Source organism: Diabrotica virgifera, chromosome 5, assembly GCF_917563875.1.
Source record: "Diabrotica virgifera virgifera chromosome 5, PGI_DIABVI_V3a".
NCBI lineage: Eukaryota > Metazoa > Arthropoda > Insecta > Coleoptera > Chrysomelidae > Diabrotica > Diabrotica virgifera.
Genome location: NC_065447.1, coordinates 63,283,963 through 63,307,418, shown reverse-complemented (window position 1 = coordinate 63,307,418; position 23,456 = coordinate 63,283,963). Strand labels below are relative to the sequence as shown.

Sequence of the window (23,456 nt, the reverse complement as noted above, 5' to 3'; positions counted from 1 at the left end):
TCACATCAGGTAATTTTGTTTAAGTCCTTATTTATGTAATTATATAAATTTAAATACCTGATATGATGTCAAAATAGTTTACTTTTTATATAGGTAAAAAAACATAACCAGTCCGACTCTTTGAGCAACCATTGCACGCAGGCACTTTTTATAGTCGCTTCAGTTGTCTTATGCAACGCTTAAGGTTGCCTAGGCAACGTCAAGACAACTCAAAAATCGTCCACCAAATTAGTGCAGAATTGGGTCGTCTTCTAGGCAATAACAACGTTGTGACAAAACGTTGCCACGCGGTAGACAACGTTGTCGCGTCGACAAATTGCTACTTGAGAAGAAATTAATATTTCATCAATAGAACGTCAAAATGATCAGCAAAATCTTAAAAATATCGATTACAATTTAATTACTTTTTTGCGTTGTAAATATTAAGCGATAACAAATAAATAATAAATTAAAAATTACCGGTGAAAGTTCCATTACTAATCCGCTAGGAGCGACACCAGCGAAGCTCAGAGCGTATAGGTACTATTCTCGTTAGCTCAACTAGTTTTATATCTGATTCTTGACTTAATAAACTGAAGGAGTTTTGCATCTCATTTTGACATCCTTTTCAGCAACTAAGCTTTGTTTTTAAATCAAGAGGAGTAAACTAAAAAGACAGATTCACACCCAAGAAAATCACCAGAAATATGACCAAATACTCTTTTTTCCAAATCTTCTTTTTTGGTTGATCATGTCGGCCTTCGACGGTAATCCATAAATATTATATTATACTATAGTTAATTGTTTAACAAAGAGGAGTAAACTAAAAAGACAGATTCACACCCAAGAAAGTTACTCGAAAAGTCACCAAATTCATCTTCTTTTTTCGTTGATCATATCAGCTTTCGATGATAATCCATACATATTATATTATACTAACACATCGCTAAAGAGTTCTAAAAACAACTGTTTTTATATAAAAGTAGACTAAAAATCTAAATATTAAAGGAATAATGGAGAAAACACAAAAAATCGCCGATACACTTAATTAACCTATAAAATGACAGAAGTGCCCAAATTTCATAAATGTCATTAGTGTCAAAATTTAACAACAGTCGAGTAAATTTGCCTGCGGTTGGTCCAGTTAGAAACAAGCATTACCCAAGTAGCAATTTGTCGACGCGACAACGTTGTCTACCGCGTGGCAACGTTTTGTTACAACGTTGTTATTGCCTAGAAAACGACCCAATTCTGCACTAATTTGGTGGACGATTTTTGAGTTGTCTTGACGTTGCCTAGGCAACCTTAAGCGTTGCATAAGACAACTGAAGCGACTATAAAAAGTGCCTGCGTGCAATAATGGTTGCTCAAAGAGTCGGACTGGTTATGTTTTTTTACCTATATAAAAAGTAAACTATTTTGACATCATATCAGGTATTTAAATTTATATAATTACATAAATAAGGACTTAAACAAAATTACCTGATGTGAAATTTATAAACGCATCTCAGATTACCGTCAAATATGGATATTCCACCTTTAAAAAACACACGCGCTCATTTTTTATCACCTTTTTAACAAACAATATGTAAATTTAAAAAATCTAATTTTAATATAAAAGCCAGAATTTATGTTAAAGATGTTTTGTATAAATTTAATGTATTGATGGTGCTTTTAAAGGTATTAGAAAATGCCTGCATTTTTTATATTTTGTGTTTTTATTTTCTTTACATCCCAAAAAAACCAAAATGGTGCATTAAACAACATTACCAATATTACTTAAAATATACCTTATTACCAACCATAGACGGATGAGACAACCGAGAAGTCCAATCGCCGACCAAACACGGCCTGGACCGACTATCCCAACCACTTTAGAACGCACTCTCTTATTGGGTGACAGAGGTCATGTGACCAGTGCAATGAAGTGCATCATTCTCCTTAACAGCGTTGCCACATTTAGTAGATATCTACTGTTTTGGTATATTTTTGATATTATTTAAAAAATTCTAGTAGGCAATGTTTTTTATTAGATGTTTGGTATATTTCAATATTTTGTTATCACTAAAATAAAATTTGCTTTTTAATAGTATTCACCCCATTTCTAAATTAATTTTCAGACATTTTGTTACAATTTCCCAATGTCATTACCGAAAATAAGATTCAGGACGTAGATGATGATAATAGATGGACAGAGAATAGAAAGGCGGAAACGGCGGGTTCGTTGGGAAAATATTCCCATGAGATATTTTTGCATAATCACATTCGTGAGATATCCCAAAATAAGGTTCAAGTAGTCGCCCACGAGAGAAGTGGGTAAATTTTTTTTAACAATTTTTTTTAATCAAATTGCAAAAATAAATATTTTGGCCCGGACTAATTTTTTTTAGATTTTTTGGACCATTCTGGACAAAAAAGGTCTCTTATAATTTTTCTATAAAGTTGATCTTTTTCGAGTTAGAAGCAAGTTAAAATTTGAAAAACGCGAAAATGGCCATTTTTAAGGCTTAATAAGTCGGTCAAAAATTATTATTTTGAAAGTCAGAAAGTGACTAAATCAAAGTTTAAAGTCGCCGTTACATGATCCCGAAGAAATCTGTTTCATTAATTTACTACTAAGCTGTTATTTTTAATTAATAACAATGAGTGGTTGTATCGTATTGACGCTGCTGTAAATGTGAGTGCGAGGACTGCTGGAATAGCTTCTCTCTCGCACTCAGCATTTATAGCATATTACAGCCCCGCACACGTGAATGGCGCTTATTATTATTACTTAAAAATAACAGCTTAGTAATAAAATAATGACAAAAATTTCTTCAGGATCTTGTAGGGGGGGCTTCAAACTTTGATTTAGTCATATATTGACTTTCATAATAATAACTTTTAACCGAGTTATTAAGCCTTGAAAATCGCCATTTTTCGTTTTTTTCAATTTTAAATTGCTTATAAGTCGAAAACGATCAACTTTAGAGAAAAATTATTAGAGACCTTTTTTGTCCAGAATGGTCCAAAAAATTAAAGAAAAAATTGCTCGGGCCAAAAATATTGATTCTTGCAATTTGATTAAAAAAAGAATGTGTGTGTACTTTGTACGCACGTAAGAAGTTATACTTCTATTATATGATTTAAACGAAATTAATATACTTTTTATTTATATTTTGTTTAAATATTAAACTAATTTATACTTAGTACTTCTCAAACATTTTTATTAGAACAGTGCCAAAAATTAAAATAATAAAAGAATAAAACACACACAAACACATTAAACAAGCCACAAATGATGTCTGAACATTAATTGTCGAAAATTTTTTTAACTAAATACGTATTTTCTGAAAATACAATTATATAATAAATATACTTACAATCATAAAATGTATTTAAAAAAAAACAAAAAAGAAAGTTTCTATTGGGACTCGAACCAGCGCTGATAAGAGCGGTTGGTATTGGAATTCATTCGCCTTCTCCGCTTACACACGGACACTATGTGTCATTATTTACGAAGATCTACTAACTAAACGGATTAAACTTGTGATATTTTTGATATTTTGAAAATTGATCAAATTATTTTAATTTTGAATTGAAATGATTTAGAATTGAAAAAGTACAACAAAACATAGAGTAAAAAAACAATATATTAGGTGAATATTGATAGAAATTTTGATGGTAATCAAATTATATAAATAAAAGTATTACATACTATGTATTTTGGCAGATCAAATAGGTAGGTTTATACCCATGATACATTAACAATTATTACGTACCTGTTGCTTTTAAAAACTATTTAAAAGTCACTACAATATTATAAACTTTTTTGTTTCTGTCCTCACAACAATAAAACTAATATATTATACATTTGTTTACCTTTACCTTTACCTCCGAACCACAGCTGCCATATCGGATAATTTTTGACATGTCATTTGAACATCCAATCAGAACAAAGTTATAATGCGCATGCGCCGGGCTGATAGGTTTTAACATATAAAAAAATCACCCTCTATCGCCGGTAAAGAAGTATAACTTCAAAAAAATTGTTAAAATAAATTGGCCCACTTTTCACTTGGGCGACTTCTTGAACCTTATTCTGGGATGTCTCACGAATGTGATTATGCAAAAAAATTTCATAGGAATATTTTTCCCTTCGAACCCGCCGTTTTCGCCTTGTCTAGAAATGAAACTGGTAAATACCAGATCTAAATAAGGAAATCTTCATATAATTGGTTTGGAGAATTTTCAAAATGATTGTAACGCTCGGTTTCATAATCAGTTTTTTAAATTTTAAGTAAGTTGGTACCTCTACCTTTATCACAATTCATATATGGGTAAATGTCAACTTTAAAGTGAACTTTACTTAATTTTTACTTTAAGTTGATTATCAAATCGGGCGATTTGACAAGTAACCGTTAACACAGATTTTACTGTATTTACAGGGCCTAAAAAGATTCTACTGATTTCTATTGATTTTTTGAAAGCAAAACTACTATCCGCTGCAAGATAATTCGGATGGAATTCAGACAAAATATGTACAAAAAGTACATATTTTGTCGGAGTTTCAGAAAATTATCTTGCAACGGATATAGTACTGCATGAAAGAGTAAGAACTGGCCTGGCAACCCTGTCTAGCAAAGCTGATACAAAGATTAGAGCTTATCAAATCTACTGATAAAACAATGGACAATGGAGAAACCAGCTAATAAAAAACAAATAAACAGGTTGTTAAATAAATCGGAAATTTCCAGCAAAATAAAATATAAAATAATAAGAAAAAAGTAAGGTTATAAAGTAAATTCTTTTTTTGCTCCTGAAGTTGCCGTAAACGTGTCACATATCTATAGAACTATACGTAAAGGCCCTGTGGTCGTGAGAGACAACTACCTAGTCGGCCAGAAAACCCATGGGCGTAAATTAGTTTAGCATTATAACGTTTTTAAGTAGTTGCGATTGTTGAAAAAACTTGACTGTGATATGTAGTTGTCACAATAGTAATAACTTAGTTGCCCATATAACTAAAGATATTACTTAGGGGAAGGACGGGGAAGATGACGCAGCGTCTAAGATGACGCACCTCTGTATTTTATCAAGTACTTCACTAAATTCAGTTTTTATACCCGTGGCGCCCTCCTTTAGAAACTACTATTACTTTAAAACTTCATCGGTCAGCTTTCGTACTGTTTAGTATCTGTGAGGCAGAGTAACGCGATACACGTTGATTTCTTGTTATTTTTGACACTGCGAATATTAATGGTAAGTTGTTTAAAAATGGTTCCATTGGATTTTCTTCATATTCATGGGAGTAGGTGATATTTATTTTCAGTTAGCGAGGATTTATCTGTTAAATATTTGATGATGGATAATTTTGATAACCATTTTTTGTAGGTTATGCTGAACAGGCTAAGTTGACGCAGACTGCGTCATCTTTGCTGTTATAGTGCGTCATCTTTGCCTTTTCAGTTCATTACCTTAAATAACAATGGAGTATAGAATATTTATTATTTAGTGTCTATTTTGCATTTTGAGGCATCTTTTTCTTTTTTAGAAATGGGAAAATATATACGAAAAACACAGAGAGGATCATTTTCTGCAGCAGCTCTTAATGCAGCATTGAATGCAATTTGTAGAGATGGTCGTAAAATTCGGGAAGTGGCAAGGGCATTTTCAATACCAGAAGCTACATTGAGGAGAAAACTTAAGGTTAAAAATTTATTAAAGGAAGTCAAATCAGAGTCTCTTGGTAGAGCCCCATTGTTTTCGGCACATCATGAAAAGGAGATACTAGATCATGTTCTCAAGCTGGCCAATTTATTTTTTGGTATCACTTGCATAGAGCTGAGAACCATGGCATTTGCTTATGCAGAACGCAATGAAATTAAACACAATTTTAATAAGAATAAACAAATGGCTGGAAAAGACTGGTATCTAGGATTTATAAAACGAAATCCTCAAATTTCCTTGAGAAAGCCAGAAGCTACAAGCATTAATAGAATAACAGCCTTCAATAAAATAGAAGTAGACCGCTTTTTTAAAAATTTGGAAACAGTGCAAGAAAAATATAAATTTCTGCCAGATCGCATTTACAATGTTGATGAAACCGGTATATCTACGGTTCCTAAAGAATCATGTAAAAGACTTGGACCCAAAGGAGTAAAGCAGTTTGGAATCATTTCTTCGTGGGAACGAGGGAAGAATGTCACGGTAATAATGGCGTTCAGTGCCTCCGGTAACTACATACCTCCATTATTTATATTTCCCAGGAAGAGGATGAGCCCACAGCTTCAGAAAAATGGACCAAGCGGTGCGATTTACAACTGCACGGATAATGGATGGAGTAATACGTCTATGTTTTTATTATGGCTGAAGCATTTCCAAAAAAAAGTCCTGTCTAGTCCAGATAATCCCGTGCTGTTAGTATTAGATAATCACTCGAGCCATATTTCACTGGATATTTATAATTACTGCAAAGAGAATGGGATTATAATGGTTAGTATTCCACCCCACACATCCCACAAATTACAACCTCTTGATGTGTCATTTTTTTCTGCATTAAAATATGCGTATGGTCGCCATTGCCATTCCTTTCTAAAATCTAAGATCAGCAACTCAGAGTTTGAAGATAAAATTACTCCATATGATGTCGCCGAGATTTTTAAGTTAGCATATGATCAGGTGGCAAATATTGATAAGGCCGTTTCTGGTTTCGGAACGTGCGGAATTTTTCCGTTAAACTCTGATAAGTTCACAGAAGATGACTTTTTTTCTGCTGATAATTTAAACAATGATAGCTTGGATAGAGATGTTTCTCCTGAACCTGCACCTCAGGGAACACCTCCACTAATAACAACACCATCTATAAGAGAACCAGAATTACCACGTCCATCAACCAGCCGACAGTCTCCTGAAAGTCGTCACACAACCCCCACAAAACAAAATGAAATAACCAAACGTCCACATATTTCTCTTTCACTTATTTCTCCAGTTCCTTTGCCCAATAAAAAAATTAAAAGAAAATATGGACGACAAAAGCAACATTCTGAAATTCTAACAAGCACCCCTTTAAAAGAATTCTTAGAAGAAAAAGAGAATAAAAAAAAGAAAAACTGGCGAAGTCGGAAGAAGGAAAGAAAAAAGTAACCAGACAAGTATTGGTTAATGATGCAGGATTAAAACTAAATAAAAATAAAGGGAAAGCCAAAGTACAAAAAATAATCAAACAAAAAATAAACAAAAAAATCTTGGAGGATAGCGATACTGAAGAAAGCGATTGTGATGAAGAAGGTCTTTGCAATGACGATGAGTTGGATGACATAATCAACGAGGGAGGTGAAACTGATATCTGCATATTATATGGAGACTTCGGCAAAAAGACGGAAACATGGTTCAGATGCACAAGTTGTGGACAATGGGTGCATAAAGAATGCAGTGGAGCCAAAAGTCCCGAAAACTACATTTGTGACTTTTGTTAATATGTTAAAAAAGCTTTGTTTACATTTTCTTACTTTCAGTATTAAAAAATAAATTTTCTTTTCATATCACTTGCGCTTTTAATATAGATACCTACATGCGTCATCTTCACCATCACTGTGCGTCATCTTTCCCTCGGTGGAAGGTAAGATGGCGCAAAAGCGTTTTTTTTTTAAAGCCGCATAAAAAATACTTCCTTTTATTGAATTTAAAAATAATCCTAGAAATTGGTTATAGAAATGTCCAAATTACAGGCTCGTAGCATTCAAAGTTAGCTTAAATATTTTTTACCCTTAAATAAAATGTATTTTGCTTAGGTGCGTCATCTTCGACGTCCTTCCCCTAACGTTGTAACATCGTAATGTCAGTCGGGTTAGGGGTCGTTGGCCGAAACAACTGAAAATGCTCTCGGGCAACGTTATATACAGTGCATTTGTTTGTACTGACAACCAATGCGTCGAAAAATTTCTACTTGGGTACGGCGTGGTAAATTTGAATCACTCCTCTTGGTTAAAAAACAAACTATAATGCGTCGCTAAAAAGTTCTATAAACAACTGTATTTTATATAAAAGCAGACTAAAAATCTACAAATTAAACGAATAACCTATGAAATTAACTTGATTAACCTATGAAATGCCAATAATGTCAAAATTTTATAAATGTCATTAGTGTCAAAATTTGATAACAGTGGAGTAGACTTGCCTCAGGTTGGACCAATTACAAACAAGCTTTACGGCGCGGGAAATTTGAATTACTCCTCTTGGATTAAAAATAGGCTAGTATTTTATTGTTGTATTGGATACATCTCAACTGATTAAATTATTTTGCTTGCTTTACCCGATGTTTGTCTATTTTTTATCTTTGCTTCACCTTCGGATTTGTATACGCTTCTGCTTTAGCTTTAACTTATGCTACTTTGGCTTCCTTTTTCGAGACCTTATAGTAACTATAAGGTCTGTTATGAGGACCTGTACAGTTTTATCTTCTCCATTTTTTTGGACTATGTTGACTACGACCACTACCAGATTTCTTTAATCTCAAACTTCTTACGTGAAACTTAATCTCGTTCTTCTTCTTTAAGTACTCTGTCCGATTATCGAATTGGATCGTATTGGCAATAATAATTTGTTTACGGCAGCTCTAAACAAATAAGTAGATGTCTCTTGATACGACTGCCGAGGATTTCAGAAGCATGATTTTATTCTTTGGCCTGGGCTTCTTCTCCCTGCGATCTTGCCCTTTATTATGAGGTGTAGAGGGTTATACCTATCTGCTCATGTATCATTACATGACAAAATTATTGTAACTTTAGAATTTTTATTGTTTTTGTTATTTCTGTAGCCTTTTTCATTCGGTGTAAAACTATTTCATTTCTTACACGCTCAATCCACAATAATATTCGTCGGTAGATTTAAGTCTCAAAGGAAGGCCTCCAATTTTTTCATTAGTAGTAGGTATTAACTGATTTTAAGGTTTAATGTAATATCTCTTTTGTGAGAATCTTCTTCTTAGCAAATAAAAGGCAGCTCTGGCTTTCGATGTGTAGGTATTATTATTTGTTTGTTTACATCCCAGTTATCGTTAACGTTGACAGTATTTGGCAAGTTGGCAATATGTTGGCAAGTTGGCACATATGTTGGCAGTAATGTTAGCAGTAGCCAGTCTGTCGGTATATGGACTATTTCGTATATTTTATTGAAGGGATTTAGAAGAGAGTACCTATTTACCTTTATCGTCGAATAAATTCATCTGCACCGATTACTTTCCTATGTTTTACCTCTTAGTCCAGCCTGTATCGTCGCCTCCGTTAGGTAAATTATTCCGATTCGATTTTTTTGCTCAAACTTACTCAAAAAGAGGTCCTTATACAACAAATCCACAGGGTGCCGGGAGGTGGCGCGGTCGGAAAATTGTTTAAACAATATTTTTAAGCAAATTCAAAATATCAATTTTTTCACTTCGTACAATTTTTTTAGATTCTTTGGGTCATTGTGAACAAAAAAGGTCTCTTGTGATTTTTCTCTAAAACTGATTTTCGTCGAGTTATACGCGATTTAAAATTTGAAAAACACGAAAATGGCCATTTTCAAGTCTCAATAACTCGGTTAAAAATTTTTACTATGAAAGTTATAGAAAGTGACCAAATCAAATTTTAAAGCCTCCCCTACAAGATCCTGAAGAAATTTTTGTCATTATTTTATTACTAAGCTGTTATTTCTAATTATTAACAATGAGCACTAGGCGCGTATTAAGCGGCCGTCAATGTTGAGTGCGAAAGAGATTCACCATTCCGGCAGTCCAATGGTGAAACTTACTCGCACTCACATTGACGGCCGCCCCAATATACTTTTAGAGCTCATTATTAAGAATTAAAAATAACAGTTTAGTAATAAATTAATGACACAAATTTCTTTAGGATCATGTAGGGGGAGCTTTAAACTTTGATTTAGTCACTTTCTGACTTTCATAATAATAATTTTTAACCGAGTTATTAAATCATGAAAATGGCCATTTTCGCGATTTTCAAATTTTAAATGGCATATAACTCGGCAACTATCAATTTTACAGAAAAATCACAAGAGACCTTTTTTGCGCAGGATAACCCAAAGAATATAATACAAATTCCGAAAAATTCCAAAAAAATTGTGCGAAATGAAAAAATTGAGTTTTTGAACTTGTTTTAAAAAATTGTTTAAACAATTTTCCGATTGCGGCATCTCCCGGCACCCTGTGGATTTGTTATAAGGACCTCTTTTTGAGTAAATTTATGCAAAAAAACGAATCGGAATAATTTACCTAACAGGGGCGACGATACAACCTGGACTACATAGCTCTTTTCATTTCATCGAAGGTTATGTTTTGGCCAATTAATTTCATTGTTTTAAAAATAACGTGTGGCATCTATTTTAAACTAATGTTAAATTAGTATGGTAGGGGAGCCCAAGCGGGGATTTTTGCAGTTACTCGAGCGCGTCAGATTAGCATATGGGGAGAAACCTGGTACCCTGCAGATGTACCTTTACCATATATTGGCTCTTAACACAGGGGAGTTCGTTAGAAGATAAGGTAAGTTAAGTACATGCTAAAGAGTGTATACCGTAATTTCGGGTGACTTTGGCCCGCCAGGGTGACTTTGGCTCATTTTGGGAAAAATATATTTTAGCAACTAGGGCAATTGTACAATAAATTATCAAGTAAATTTCATTATACCGCACCATCAGTACCATATGAACTGTTTGAAAATTTTAATAAATTATGCTAATACTTGTTATGTTACGAAAAAAACGAATTTCTAAAATTTGGTCATTCCACATAAGATTTTTTGACTGCAAAAATTGGTTGGCAACCAATAATACTTCCAAGAGTAAGATTAATTGCATAGTGGCATATTGAAAATCTGTGAATTCTTAACCTCCGTGCATCGTTATTTCAGTCTAAACATAGACAGTAAGACGGTCGGATATTATTTTGCAAGGTGCTACAAAATTTAACGGTTTTCGGGTGACTTTGTCCCAGTTTGTTGATTGTTGGATTTTGGTCATTGGTTGCTTCTATATTAAATTAAAGTAAGTAAATGCTGATTTTAAATTTGCTTTTAGCCTTGTAACAACTGCAGGGTTTATTAACTTGCAGATACTTCGTCTAATTCTTCATTTAGTGAGAGCTATAGGGATAATGAAGATCTACATAAGCTTTCCATTGGAGTTGGAGACTTCGTAATTGTATCTGACTACTTTGACAGCTTTCCAGGAAAATTCGATGGATTTGTAAGAGGTAGTAATAACTGTTACGGTTGGGTGCAAGTAATGGTACTGGGTGAAAGAAGTTTATGGCAATGGCCCGAAGTCTCCGTAAGAAAATCCTACCACTTGGCTAATGTTGATTTCACTGAGCCATTGGAACTTGTAGATAACCGATATTTCTTTCCAGATTTAAAAAAAAGCTTGTAAATCGTTTTATTGTTCATTTTTTGTTAAGAAATGATGTTTTTTGTTAACCTAGGGTCCTATGTAAAGTTTCATGTTAGTTTTAGTTTTTCATTGTTTGAAATTTAAATAAATTTTTTTCACCTAACAAAATGTTTGTTTCTGATTCATCTGGTAGGGTCACTTTAGCCCGAACAATAATAATCACAGAGAATAAATATAAAATGTAGCTTGAGACAAAGTCACCCGACACTAGCGGGTGACTTTGCACACCATATTTTTATTTTTTTTATAATACAGGAAGCGCTTCTTTGTGTTTTCGTGTAATTTTTCCAAAAGAGTAGTTATAGACTCAAATACACATAAATAAAGAAACATACTTTTATGTATTCAAAAAACTGAAATCTACATTTAAACTTCGAAACTGAGTCAAAGTCACCCGAAATTACGGTATTTCAAAAATCTGACGATTTGAGCCGGGCGTAAGGAAATGGGTGAGTCCCAAAATTTTCACAAGAAAAAAGCGAATATTTCGCAAAATGAATGACAGATCAAAAAACTAAAAAATATGTGCCCAATATTTTTTAAAAATCTATCGAATGATACCAAACACGATTTCCCACTGAGAGGGGTGGGGGTAAATTTAATATTTTAAATACGAATCTCGCGATATTTCGCGAAATGAACATCAGATCGAAAAACTGTAAAATACACTTATTCAATATTTTTGAAAAATCTATCGAATGGCACCAAACACGACCCCCCATGGATGTGGGGTGGGGGTTACTTTAAAATCTTAAATAGGAGCCCTCATTTTTTATTGCAGATTTTTATTCCTTACGTAAAAATAAGTAACTTTTATTCGAAACATTTTTTTGAATTATGGATAGATGGCGTTATAATCGGAAAAAACGATTGTTGGAAATGGAAAATTAAATTAAAAAATGGCAAGCGCCCACTAAAATGGAAAACTTTACTTAACTTTTTTTGGTTTTAGGACCTACTCTTCACAACCCAATAGGTCCCCAAAGCGCTCGAGTGACTGCACATTTAGCATACTTTGCTCCCCTACCATATGAAATGATGAAAAATTTGAATTAAAATTTAAATGGGTTGATCCCTTCCCAAATATTTTATCGCGAATTATTTAAATTATCTATTTTTCAGCAATGGGATGATACAAGAAAGACCTCGGGAGCAGTTAGCAAAGCGGTTAACGATAATTTCCTTCCAGAAGGGGTAAGATATTTGAATAAATAATTCCCGAATTGTTATCACATACTTACTTCTTTTTCTAGAAAAATGGTGCTACACCACCTCCTACCGTTGTTAATGGAACGACAACAGAAGAAACACGAATAACGAGAACAGAATTACAAAAAATTTTACTCAGAAATCTAAGAGGAATACAGAAATTGTTCCAGGTCGAATTAAACGATGCATTAAAAGTAAGTTAGAAACAAGTAACGTCTTCTTCTTCTTCTTCTTTTTATGTAGATATGACTCTGTCTGTTTTTTAATGTGCCTCCAATAAGTTGTCATTTCATCTTTTTCGTGGTCTTCCCACTGATCATCTTCCTATCGGGGAACCGTCTCTCGCCGTCTTTACTACTCTATTTGTTGTCATTCGGCTTATGTGGTCGTTCCATTCTACTCTTCTGTTTTTCACCCAGTTATTAATGTTGTCCACGTGGCATCTCCGTCGTATCTGCAGTTCTAGCTCTATTCCACAGTGTCTTACCATCCATTTTTCTCAGTGTTTTCATCTCTGCTGTTTCTAGCATTCGTTTTGTCCTTTCTGTATCAGGTCGTGTTTCTAACGAGTAGGCGAGAGTTGGATAAAACGGGATAGTCGAATAAAACGGGATACCTAGCCCAGAGACCCAACAAGTGCTGCTATCAATCGGACAACGACGAAAATTTGTTCTTAGTCGTCATTTTAACATTCTCAGTTCGATTTACCTCGATGCCACTATTTGATGAAAAGTTGTTGTGTTTAGAATTGTTTGACTCTATTTTTTGGTACTTTGCACTTTAAGTGCATTGTTTTCTACATTATATAGCCTAGATATATAAAAATATAATTCCTTCCGGTGACTATTACATTTAATTAAGCACTCATTAACAAATATTATCATGTGTCGTCTATCTAATTTTACTTTCACGTTTAGGCAGGAGCCATTTTTGTTTTGAAAAATGTCTGAGTTGGACAAAACGGGACACTCATAAGTTGGATAAAATGAAGATACAGTTTCTTATGTCCCTTTTTATCCACCTATTTATTTGTTGGCCTATTAATTTTTTAAATAGCGATATGAAGCGTGCTCTCATACCGCAGAAACGAACAACAAATTTTTATGTGACTTTTGTTCTGATATACCTACGTACCTATTAGTCCTAAATAAAAGGTCATATTTCCCATTTTGCAATAAAACATAAAAAAAGCCTATTTTTAAGTTTCTGACTACCGAAGATATTGTTTTTTAAAGAGTAAATTTTGCTTTACAGTTGTATGTCTACTTAATTATACTTTTTAGATAATTTTATACAAAAAATTAAATATTGTGAACCTATCCCTTTTTATCCAACCATGGTATGCTAAAACGGGATGTGTAGGACTTTATAAATATATTTTTTTACTATTTTCCAGTGATTAAAAATAGCTAAAAATATGTTTTTGTATGCTTCGATAAATGTTATACCTATAAAAAATAATAATATAATAATTTCTTAAACATATTTTCCGTAGTAAAAATAAACAAGAATGGTATCCCGTTTTGTCCAACTCTCCCCTATGTCATTATTAGTCTGATGGCTGTTTTGTAAATTCTGCCTTTCACTTCTTTTCCGATATTTTTATAACAAGTAACGTACTATATAATATTAACAGTTTATTAATTGATACAATAACCCAAGATTGTAGGTGTTCATAGTCAGTAGCTTATAATGTTACAGTATTTTCCTAACTTAAACGTCGTGGTCTGGAAATTTTTCTTTCTCATGTTTCGTCTGCCACTGTGGGGACCTTACCAAACGCAATGATAAACACAATTTTAGTCTTCTATCAGGGTGGACTCCTACGTACTTGACGTATTTTTCTAGAGATTCCAGTAACGATATTGCCCTATAACGATAGCTTACTGGTCTTCTTCCGTCCTTCCTCGGTTTTAGTAGAGAGATGATTTTTGCAGGTTTTCAGTTTTTCAGAAAATCATCTTTTGGGCAAAATCTGCAAAAGATGCAGTATAATTCCACTATTATTTTTTTCGTGTGTTTCTTAAGTGCAATATTGTGAATGTCTTGTCTTCCATTATTCCTGAGGCTCTGTTTCCTTTTAATTTTCTTATAATTTTTGCGGCATCTGCTGGACTTAGGTACTCTTCTTCCTCTATTTAAAATTAATGTTTTCTCTTATTCTGCCATATTCGTTGTTAACCATTTCTACACTGACCGGCACGAAAAACGGGCACCCCACAAAATGGGTCATTTATGTTGACAAAAGTTAGTTATTTTAACAACTAGCCATGGTCTTCATCAGGGTGTTTCTAAATAAGTGCGACAAACTTTTTAAAGGGTAATTCTGCATTAAAAATAATGACAGTTTGCTTTGTAATCCTATGTCCGCAAATGCTTCGTTTCCGAGATACGGGATGTTGAATTTGTTCTTACAAACTGACGATTTATTTATTACTTTAAAACCGGTTGAGATATGCAACTGAAATTTGGTGGGTTTTAAGACGTAGTTATTGCACATTTTTTGACATAAAATTAGGAATTTTATATTTACCATTGGCATGCATACGGGTAATATGATCAGTTATATTACCCGTATGCGCGCCAATGGTGAAAATAAAATTCTTAATTGCATGTCAAAAAATGCGCAATAATTATCTCTAAAAACCTACCAAATTTCATTTGCATATCTCAACCAGTTTTAGGGCAATAAATAAATCGCCAGTTTGTAGGAAAAAATTCAACATCCCGTATCTCGGAAACCAAGCATTTGCGGACATATGTTTATAAAGCAAACGGTCATTCTTTTTTCATGCAGAATTACCCCTTAAAGTTTGTCGCACTTATTTAGAAACACCCTGTACTGATGCAGAACATGGTTAGTTGTTAAAGTACCTAACTTTTGTATTATCCAACATAAGCGAATGAATCAAAAAACAGAATGTTAAGAAATCCTAAGGCTATAGTTGGGTCTTAATTTCAGTATTTTATAAAGGCTAGAATATTCCACAGGGTGTTGCGAACTTTAAGAAAAAAGAATAGTTTGATTCATACACCTGGTATACAATGAACAATTACCTGTTTAGCAACAATATTATTACAGCGATATTATTAAATAATAAGGCTATACCATATTAAAAAAATTACTTAAATCTGACAACAGGTTTAGGAGATACGAGACATCAAAAATGGCCCATTTTTTGGGGTGTCCGTTTTTCGTGCCGGTCAGTGTAGTTTGTTTATCTTTCTTATTTTCATTTTGCCTATTGGTATGTTTCTGTCGTTCTACTTGCGCTTCCAAAAAATTAAATTCTTATTCTCTCGTATTCGTTCTTAACCATCTGTACGGTTTGTTCGTTTGACATATTTTGATTTTGCCTATGTATTTCTGCCATTCCTTTTGCCATTGCAAAAAATTAATTTCTTCTTATTCCCTCGTATTCATTTAAACTCCTACATATTTCTTCCGTTTGTTCGTCCGACATATTTAGATTTTGCCTATGTGTTTCTGCAATTTTTCTTGCGATATCTTCTACTTTTGAGTTTCGTAATGAGATCCTTTGTCGTTGAATATTTGCGGTCTCTTCTGAAAATAAATTCATCTTTTATCATTTTCATCAGAATCCTAATATTCTTCACAGCCTGAGATAACACATGGTGTCTAGGAAATAATGAAGCTAAATCATATGACAAACGCGGCAGCTTTACAAATGATATATTGTAAAGTTGCATAACTCCGAAAATTCGTTCAATTTAAAAATAACCAAATTCCTAAGAATATAAACGAACTCGTTACAAGCGATCTTAAACGATTTAAATTAATCACAAATATGCAGGATAAAATTAAACAACGCAATCTCAATAGTAGGTACTTATAGAATCACTAGTTTAGGCAAAATAAAGTAATTTTAGTAGTTAACAAGTTCAGCTCCTCTTTATTTTGTGAAATACTTCAATCTTAGAATTAATCAATATTTTTTTATTTTTAGGAATCAAGGAAAACTTACCAAGACTTTAACAAAAATGTATCAAGAGAAATGCTAAAATTCCTTTAGAGAAGCTAGATTAAGAAGTCTGGTATTGTGGTGATAGATCTTAGTCAATATTTTATAAAACAAATTGTATATATACCAAATAATAAGTAATTAAAGTTTAAAATACATATTTTCACAAAGGGTTTGTAAAGAAATCAACATTTATTTTCCCACGCCCCATATCTACTTCGGCCTATGATATTTAATATTGAATTTAGGTCTTCTATTTTTTAAAACAATACATCTTATCGAGCAAAGTTTTATATAATACCTATATTTATTATTTCTGTATTGTTTTGGCAAAGGTTGATACTTATGTGCGTTAAACCAAATTTTTCAGGAGAGCGTTTTGAAATTTTGAATCATGTTTTGCCAACCCAAAAACGAAAAGTAATCAGATAAGAAATCAAGACATTCAACAACAGTGGTTGCACTTACACTATTCATTGTTAAGAGGTAATATTTTGAATATAATATTTTTAAACATAAATTAACAATTTTATGCAAAAAAATTTTTAAGTACAAGTTGTTCTGCTGTAGAACGTTGGACTTTTCTGTTTAGGAACTATTCGACTTCCAAAATGCAAAATCCTTACATAGAAAAAAGGTCGTGGAAACTTTGATGAAAAAGAGGCGGATATTGAAAGATGTAAACTAAGATCAGTAAAATAGTTTGATAACAAACCAGTTACTTTGGGTTCTTCGTTTTCTACAGCTCATCCTAACCACCACACAAAGATTTGATAAAAAAACAAGCAAAATGAAATGGTAACTTTCCAGAAATGATTTCAATGTACAATAAGCTTATAGGCTGAGTAGATGACTGGTATAGGCTGACTGGATATCATGTCATACTATTGCATATCAATAAGATCTAAAAAAAATACTATTTACGGTTCTTCTTTCACTTAATAGATGTATGTGTTGTAGATAGTTGGCTTCTATATAAAAGATATCATAAGACTTTTTTCTGGTTAGTTTTCAGGCCTTGGTTTATAACTGATAGCCATGTAATTACTATTACCAGCTCAGGGCTGTAATGTGTAGATGTGTGTTAAGTAAATGTCTTTTTACTTAGTAAATCGACTCCATTGTCTTTACAAAGAGACGTGTATGCCAACTCACGACCTTTGGATTCAAAGATAGGCTCTTTTACCACTGAGTCACAAAGGGGTTATTGTGAGACTTACTCTTTTAGAAAAAATGAAATCGATTATTTGCTATTTCAGTCAGAAATAGCCAATGTTGGAAAGGCCGAAAGAAGGAAGGTAAAAAGGAGGATGACAGAATTCAGCAGCAATTTGAAGAAAAGAGACCATACAAAACCAATTCCACCAGCGATAAAAAAAAAGAGATAATGTCGGACATTTTAAAATTATCTCAAAAGTCAACAGCGGTGTTAATCTCTAATCTGTCATAATCTAGCATCAGTTTACTGTGAAAATGTCAAACTTATTTGGGCTTATCAAAACAAAGAGATTGTTTTAGTAAATTTCAGGTTTTTAATTCTGTATGCCGGAGGTAAAGGGCACTATGTCACAAAGGACCCCGCAGAAACCTTATGGGAAATGGCTCTCTGTCAAATGCTCTGAAGCTTTGGGTTCTGGTAGTCCTGGATGTGTAGAACAAAAGACTCAATGGGCGAGTAGCTCCAAAAAATCATGGTTTTAATATATAAGCTTCTGAAGTTATAGGTACAGTGAGGACGTTTGAGTTGGAATAAATTCATTTTCTCGAGAATGGATGACTCTGGAGATAAATTACGAATGAGGTCGATTTTTATTTTTAGATTATAATTTTCTGGCATAAGTATATATCAGACTAGTGACGTCATCCATCTGGGCGTGATGACGCAATCGATGATTTTTTTTAAATAATAATAGGGGTCGTGTGATAGCTCATTTGAAAGGTTATTCAATTCTCTATTCACTAACATAAACATTTACATAATTATTTATGCAGGGTGCCCAAAAAATTTTTGAATTAAATTAATTGAGACAAAAAGAAGAATGTATATAATTTATTTGATTCGAAATACTATTTACTGCTGTCAGAAAAAAGAATTTTAAAAATAAACATTGCATTTCGCTTAAATTAAATGTTCAAACTGCTAAGAGGCAGGTGGGTGTCAGCTTTAATATTGAATTTAAGCGAAAAACAATATTAATTTATCAAATAAACACTTTTTTCCTATCTTCGCACAACAGTAAAATGTATTTCGAATTAATTAAATTATATACATTCTTCTTTTTCTCTCAATTAATTTAATTTAAAAAAAATATTGGGCACCCTGTCTAAATATTTATGTTAATGTTTATATTATTGAATAGAGAATTGAATAACCTTTCAAATGAGCTATCACACGACCCCTATTCTTATTTAAAAAAATCATCGATTGCGCCATCACGCCTAGATGGATGACGTCACTAGTATGATATATATGTCAAAAAATTACAATTTAAAAATCGACCAAATTTGTAATTTATCTCAAGAGTCGCCCATTCTCGAGAAAATGAATTTATTTCAACTCAAACGTCCTCACTGTACCTAAACTTCAGAGGCTTATATTTAAAACCATGATTTTTTGGAGCTATGAGCCCATTGAGTCTTTTGTTCTACACATCAAGGACTACCAGAACCCAAAGTTTCAGAGCATTTGACAGAGACCCATTTACCATAAGGTTTCTGCAGCGTCCTTTGTAATTTTACAGGAGAAGCGTTTTAAGTTTATTTTTGTGTTTCTTTATTCACATTTTATGTATGTTAATACACATTATGTCACAATCCCTTGTCTAATTTATTCTTCAGGTTAACTTTTAAAATTGTATTATTTAAAACAAATATTGTGATACTAAACTCGATTTTTATTTTTAATAAAAAAGTTAAACCACAATCTAGTGGACATAGTGCTGTTTACCTCTTCAAGATCTTTTGGGTCATGGTACTAGATGTTTAATAAAAAAGCTTTATACACTGTTAAACTTTAATTTGTTTCTCCTTCATGACAAACATTACAGCGTAAAGTGTAATACTTTACCCTGCTTGTTTAATACTGGATTTATTTTGTAACTTCCTTCAACCATGAGGGCACCATGTCCACATGGTGCCCTCTGCCTCTAAACAAAATGTGACATGATACTTTTTATAAAGTGATTATCAGTAGTAATTGCACAAGAGCTCTGAAATTATTGAATTTTTCCCGAGTGACACTTTGACAGTTTTAATTTCATGTGCCGAAGGCGAGTGGAATGATGTCAAAGTGTCACGAGAGGAAAAATTCTATATTAATTTTAGAGATCGAGTGCAATTTGTTGCGATTATTTCATGAATAAAACTGTTCAAAACCAAAATTTTATTGTAATTTATTTATGTAAGTACCATTAAACACACAGTTTTTATAAATATTTGACGATTGAAAGTCATCACTTTTATAATTTTTAAAACATTAATTGTCATTAATGTCACTGAATGTATTTTTTCGTAGCAACGAAGGGCATCTGACGTAATATACTTAACGACGGGAGACTATCAAAAATTATCGATTTAATTCAGATTTCTGTAGCTTTCTATTGGTCAGAATCTCCTATGAATGAAATAATCTTTGTTATTTTATAAAGTAAGACATAGTACTTTATACCTCTGTGTGGAGAATTAAAAGTTCATTATAACTGCAGTATAATCCCAATATTGACAAAAATGGACATAGTGCCCTTTACCTCCGGCATACAGAATTATTTTTTGCTCAGTTGTGATCATATTATCATAATAATTGATACATAGCCATAATTTTGTCAAAAATAAATAATATTTAAAAAATTCACCCCAGCATATTATTTTGTATAGCCCATTCTACCGAATTCAGCAAAATATAAAATTTGGTTTTTTCATATTTCAATACTTCGTCATCAAGAGGTTAAAAAATGGTTTGTCTTATTTAGAAGAGATCTTAATAAATTCTGCTGCTAAGGTGCACTAGTAAAGTGCAAAAACATATCTTGTAATAAAAGATTATTTAACTTAAAATTTGTATTTTTATAAAACAATTACAAATAAATTAAAATTAAACATTACTAAAATTGATCTATTACTGTATGTACCGGGTGTCCCAATAAGAATGGCTCTCGGCCATATCTCAGGAACCGTTTATAGTACAGCTTTGAGAAAAAAATATTTACAGCAAAAGTTGCCTCGGGAAAAGCCTGGAAATTATTTTCATAATTGTAGGTCCACCGCTAGAGGGCGTAATTGAATATCAAAAATCAAAATTTTACAAAATTTACCTAATGAAAGGGCACTGGAAATTCAATCATCGTATTCTTCATAAAATTCTACGCATATTTGATTTCACAAGTTTAACTCTATTTTTGCAAATAAGAGGTGGGGGTGAGTGGGAACCTTCTTATGAAAAAATGGCTGTAAGTCCGGTTCTGCTAAATCGAATTTTGCATACTTGGTCTTGTTGAAAACAGCTCTTTTCCGTCAATGTAAGTGTCTTATTTTCGAAATAGCCTAATAAGTATGTAATATGCAAGCTAGGAGGCGTTATTTAATTATTTTCAGAGATCTAGTTTTCTTTGGAAAATATTAAATACAAGTATGCATTTTTAATCCTGTATTACAAAATTAGACTAAATTAGCAACATAATACCGAAAACCGCATGTCGATACCTTTTTGCTATCTCGAGATATCTTAAGAAATGTGTAAATTTTAAACATAACTGTTACTGTCACTGATAAACGAGGTTAAGGAAAAGTAGTGTACGATGGAAAAAACAAATAAACATTTTCCAGATGTAAACGTATATAATTAATTAAAACAACAATAAGACAAACAACACTATAAAATATAACAAAGAAATAAAAGCAACTACTTACTTAGTAACGAACTTAATAGTCAAATTGTTACCCATCATTTTCGATGCAAGCATTTACTTTTTCAAGAGTAGATTGAACAGTAGTCTCAATTTCTGCTTTCGCAATGCTTTGAATGGCGTTTTGTATTCTCTAGATTCTAGATCATATTTTCGTAGTGGGCCTAGCGGCAAAATCAAGGTCTTTAATCCGTTCCCATAAATAAAAGTCTAAAACAGTTAAATATGTTGCTATCCAATCTACTCTTGAAAGAGTAAATGCTTGCATTGCAAATGATGGGCAACAATTTGAACATTTAGGCAGTCACTAAGACTAAGTAAGTAGTTGCTTTTATTTCTTTGTTATATTTTATAGTGTTGTTTGTCTTATTGTTGTTTTAATTAATTATATACGTTTACATCTGGAAAATGTTTATTTGTTTTTTCCATCGCACACTACTTTTCCTTAACCTCGTTTATCAGTGACAGTAACAGTTATGTTTAAAATTTACACATTTCTTAAGATATCTCGAGATAGCAAAAAGGTATCGACATGCGGTTTTCGGTATTATGTTGCTAATTTAGTCTAATTTTGTAATACAGGATTAAAAATGCATACTTGTATTTAATATTTTCCAAAGAAAACTAGATCTCTGAAAATAATTAAATAACGCCTCCTAACTTGCATATTACTCATTAGGATATTTCGAAAATAAGACACTTACATTGACGAGCTGTTTTCAGCAAGACCAAGTATGCAAAATTCGATTTAGCAGAACCGGACTTACAGCCATTTTTTCATAAGAAGGTTCCCACTCACCCCCACCTCTTATTTGCAAAGGTAGTGTTCGATATTGTAATTATAGTTTTAGTAGACCACTCTGTAAAACCTAACAACTGTGATCAGAGTAACACATTTCTTATTATTGTAAAAAGTACATTCGCCAAATGAGTATTAAATGAGCCTTCTTTGTAGAAAGATGTGTTTTATTTTAGTAAATTATAGTTTGTAATATTCACCCTCAAATTAGGGCTAAAATATATTACAAAGTGGCGACGAGGTTTATAGACATTTGTTCTACTATTACGAACGAGACTAGTGACTTTTTGTCGTAGTTAACGCATTTTTTATATTAAAAATGCCGGACGTGCCAAAAACGCCATCGTATGTTCCGTTTACCGGTACCATTCAAGAGTTCGTGCCCGCTAACTCCGATTGGACAGTGTATAAGAAACGATTAAGTAATTACCTTGCTGCAAATGATATTAGTGACGAAAATCGGAAACGCGCTATTCTCTTAAGTTTATTAAATGAAGAGGCGTATAAATTGTTGTTCAATATGTGTATTCCAGACGAGCCAGAGATAAAAACGTTTAAAGAGTTGGTTGATTTGATGGATGAACATTTTAAACCGATTAAATCAGTGTTTAGTAACAGGGAAAAATTTTTTATAGCACGCAAAATGGCCAACGACAGTGCCAAAGAATGGGCAGCACGTCTACGTAGTTTGGTGGCGCTCGTGAAATCGAACAGGCGTTAGTGAATCAATTTATCATAGGCTATGATAGTGGCACAGTAAAAGATCGTCTCTACGAGGAGAAATCCACGGTAAAGTTTTCCGAGGTGGTGGAAATAGCTTCCGCAAAATCTGTAAGTTTTTCAAATTTACAAGTTGTAAACAAGGAACCAGAAATCCATTTCGCTGGCGGAAGCTCTTCCAAATTTAAACAGTCAGCGCATGTTCGCGCATCTACATCTCAGGAAAGCAACTTCGACGCAGGAGGGAGGAGCCAATTTTCAACAGCTGGAACTTCCACCAAAACTAAATGTTTGGTATGCGGACGTAAAAACCAAAATTCAGATAAGTGTACCTATCGAGAATGTTTTTGTCACATTTGCAATATAAAAGGGCATCTAGCACCAATGTGTTCAAATAAAAATAATAAATCTAATAAAACAGGTAATAAAAACAATTTT

The 23,456-nt window shown here is 32.8% G+C and overlaps 1 protein-coding gene and 1 long non-coding RNA gene across 5 annotated transcripts in view; both read left to right on the top strand.

The window, feature by feature from the left end:
• Nucleotides 1–16,768, top strand: part of LOC114325156 (uncharacterized) — a 47,546-nt gene extending 30,778 nt beyond the window's left edge. For all 4 annotated transcript variants that reach the window (XM_028273116.2, XM_028273115.2, XM_028273117.2 and 1 more), the window contains exons 4-6: nt 12,529–12,600; nt 12,660–12,809; nt 16,584–16,768. In XM_028273116.2, the coding sequence (XP_028128917.1) occupies nt 12,529–12,600; nt 12,660–12,809; nt 16,584–16,649 (288 nt within the window). In that variant the 3' untranslated portion in view covers nt 16,650–16,768. The remainder of the gene's footprint in view (nt 1–12,528; nt 12,601–12,659; nt 12,810–16,583) is intronic.
• LOC126884194 (uncharacterized) lies at nt 10,448–11,514 on the top strand. The gene is made up of 2 exons (XR_007697873.1): nt 10,448–11,001; nt 11,069–11,514. It is a non-coding gene; the product is annotated as an uncharacterized LOC126884194 (long non-coding RNA).
• Nucleotides 16,769–23,456: the final 6,688 nt, after the last annotated feature.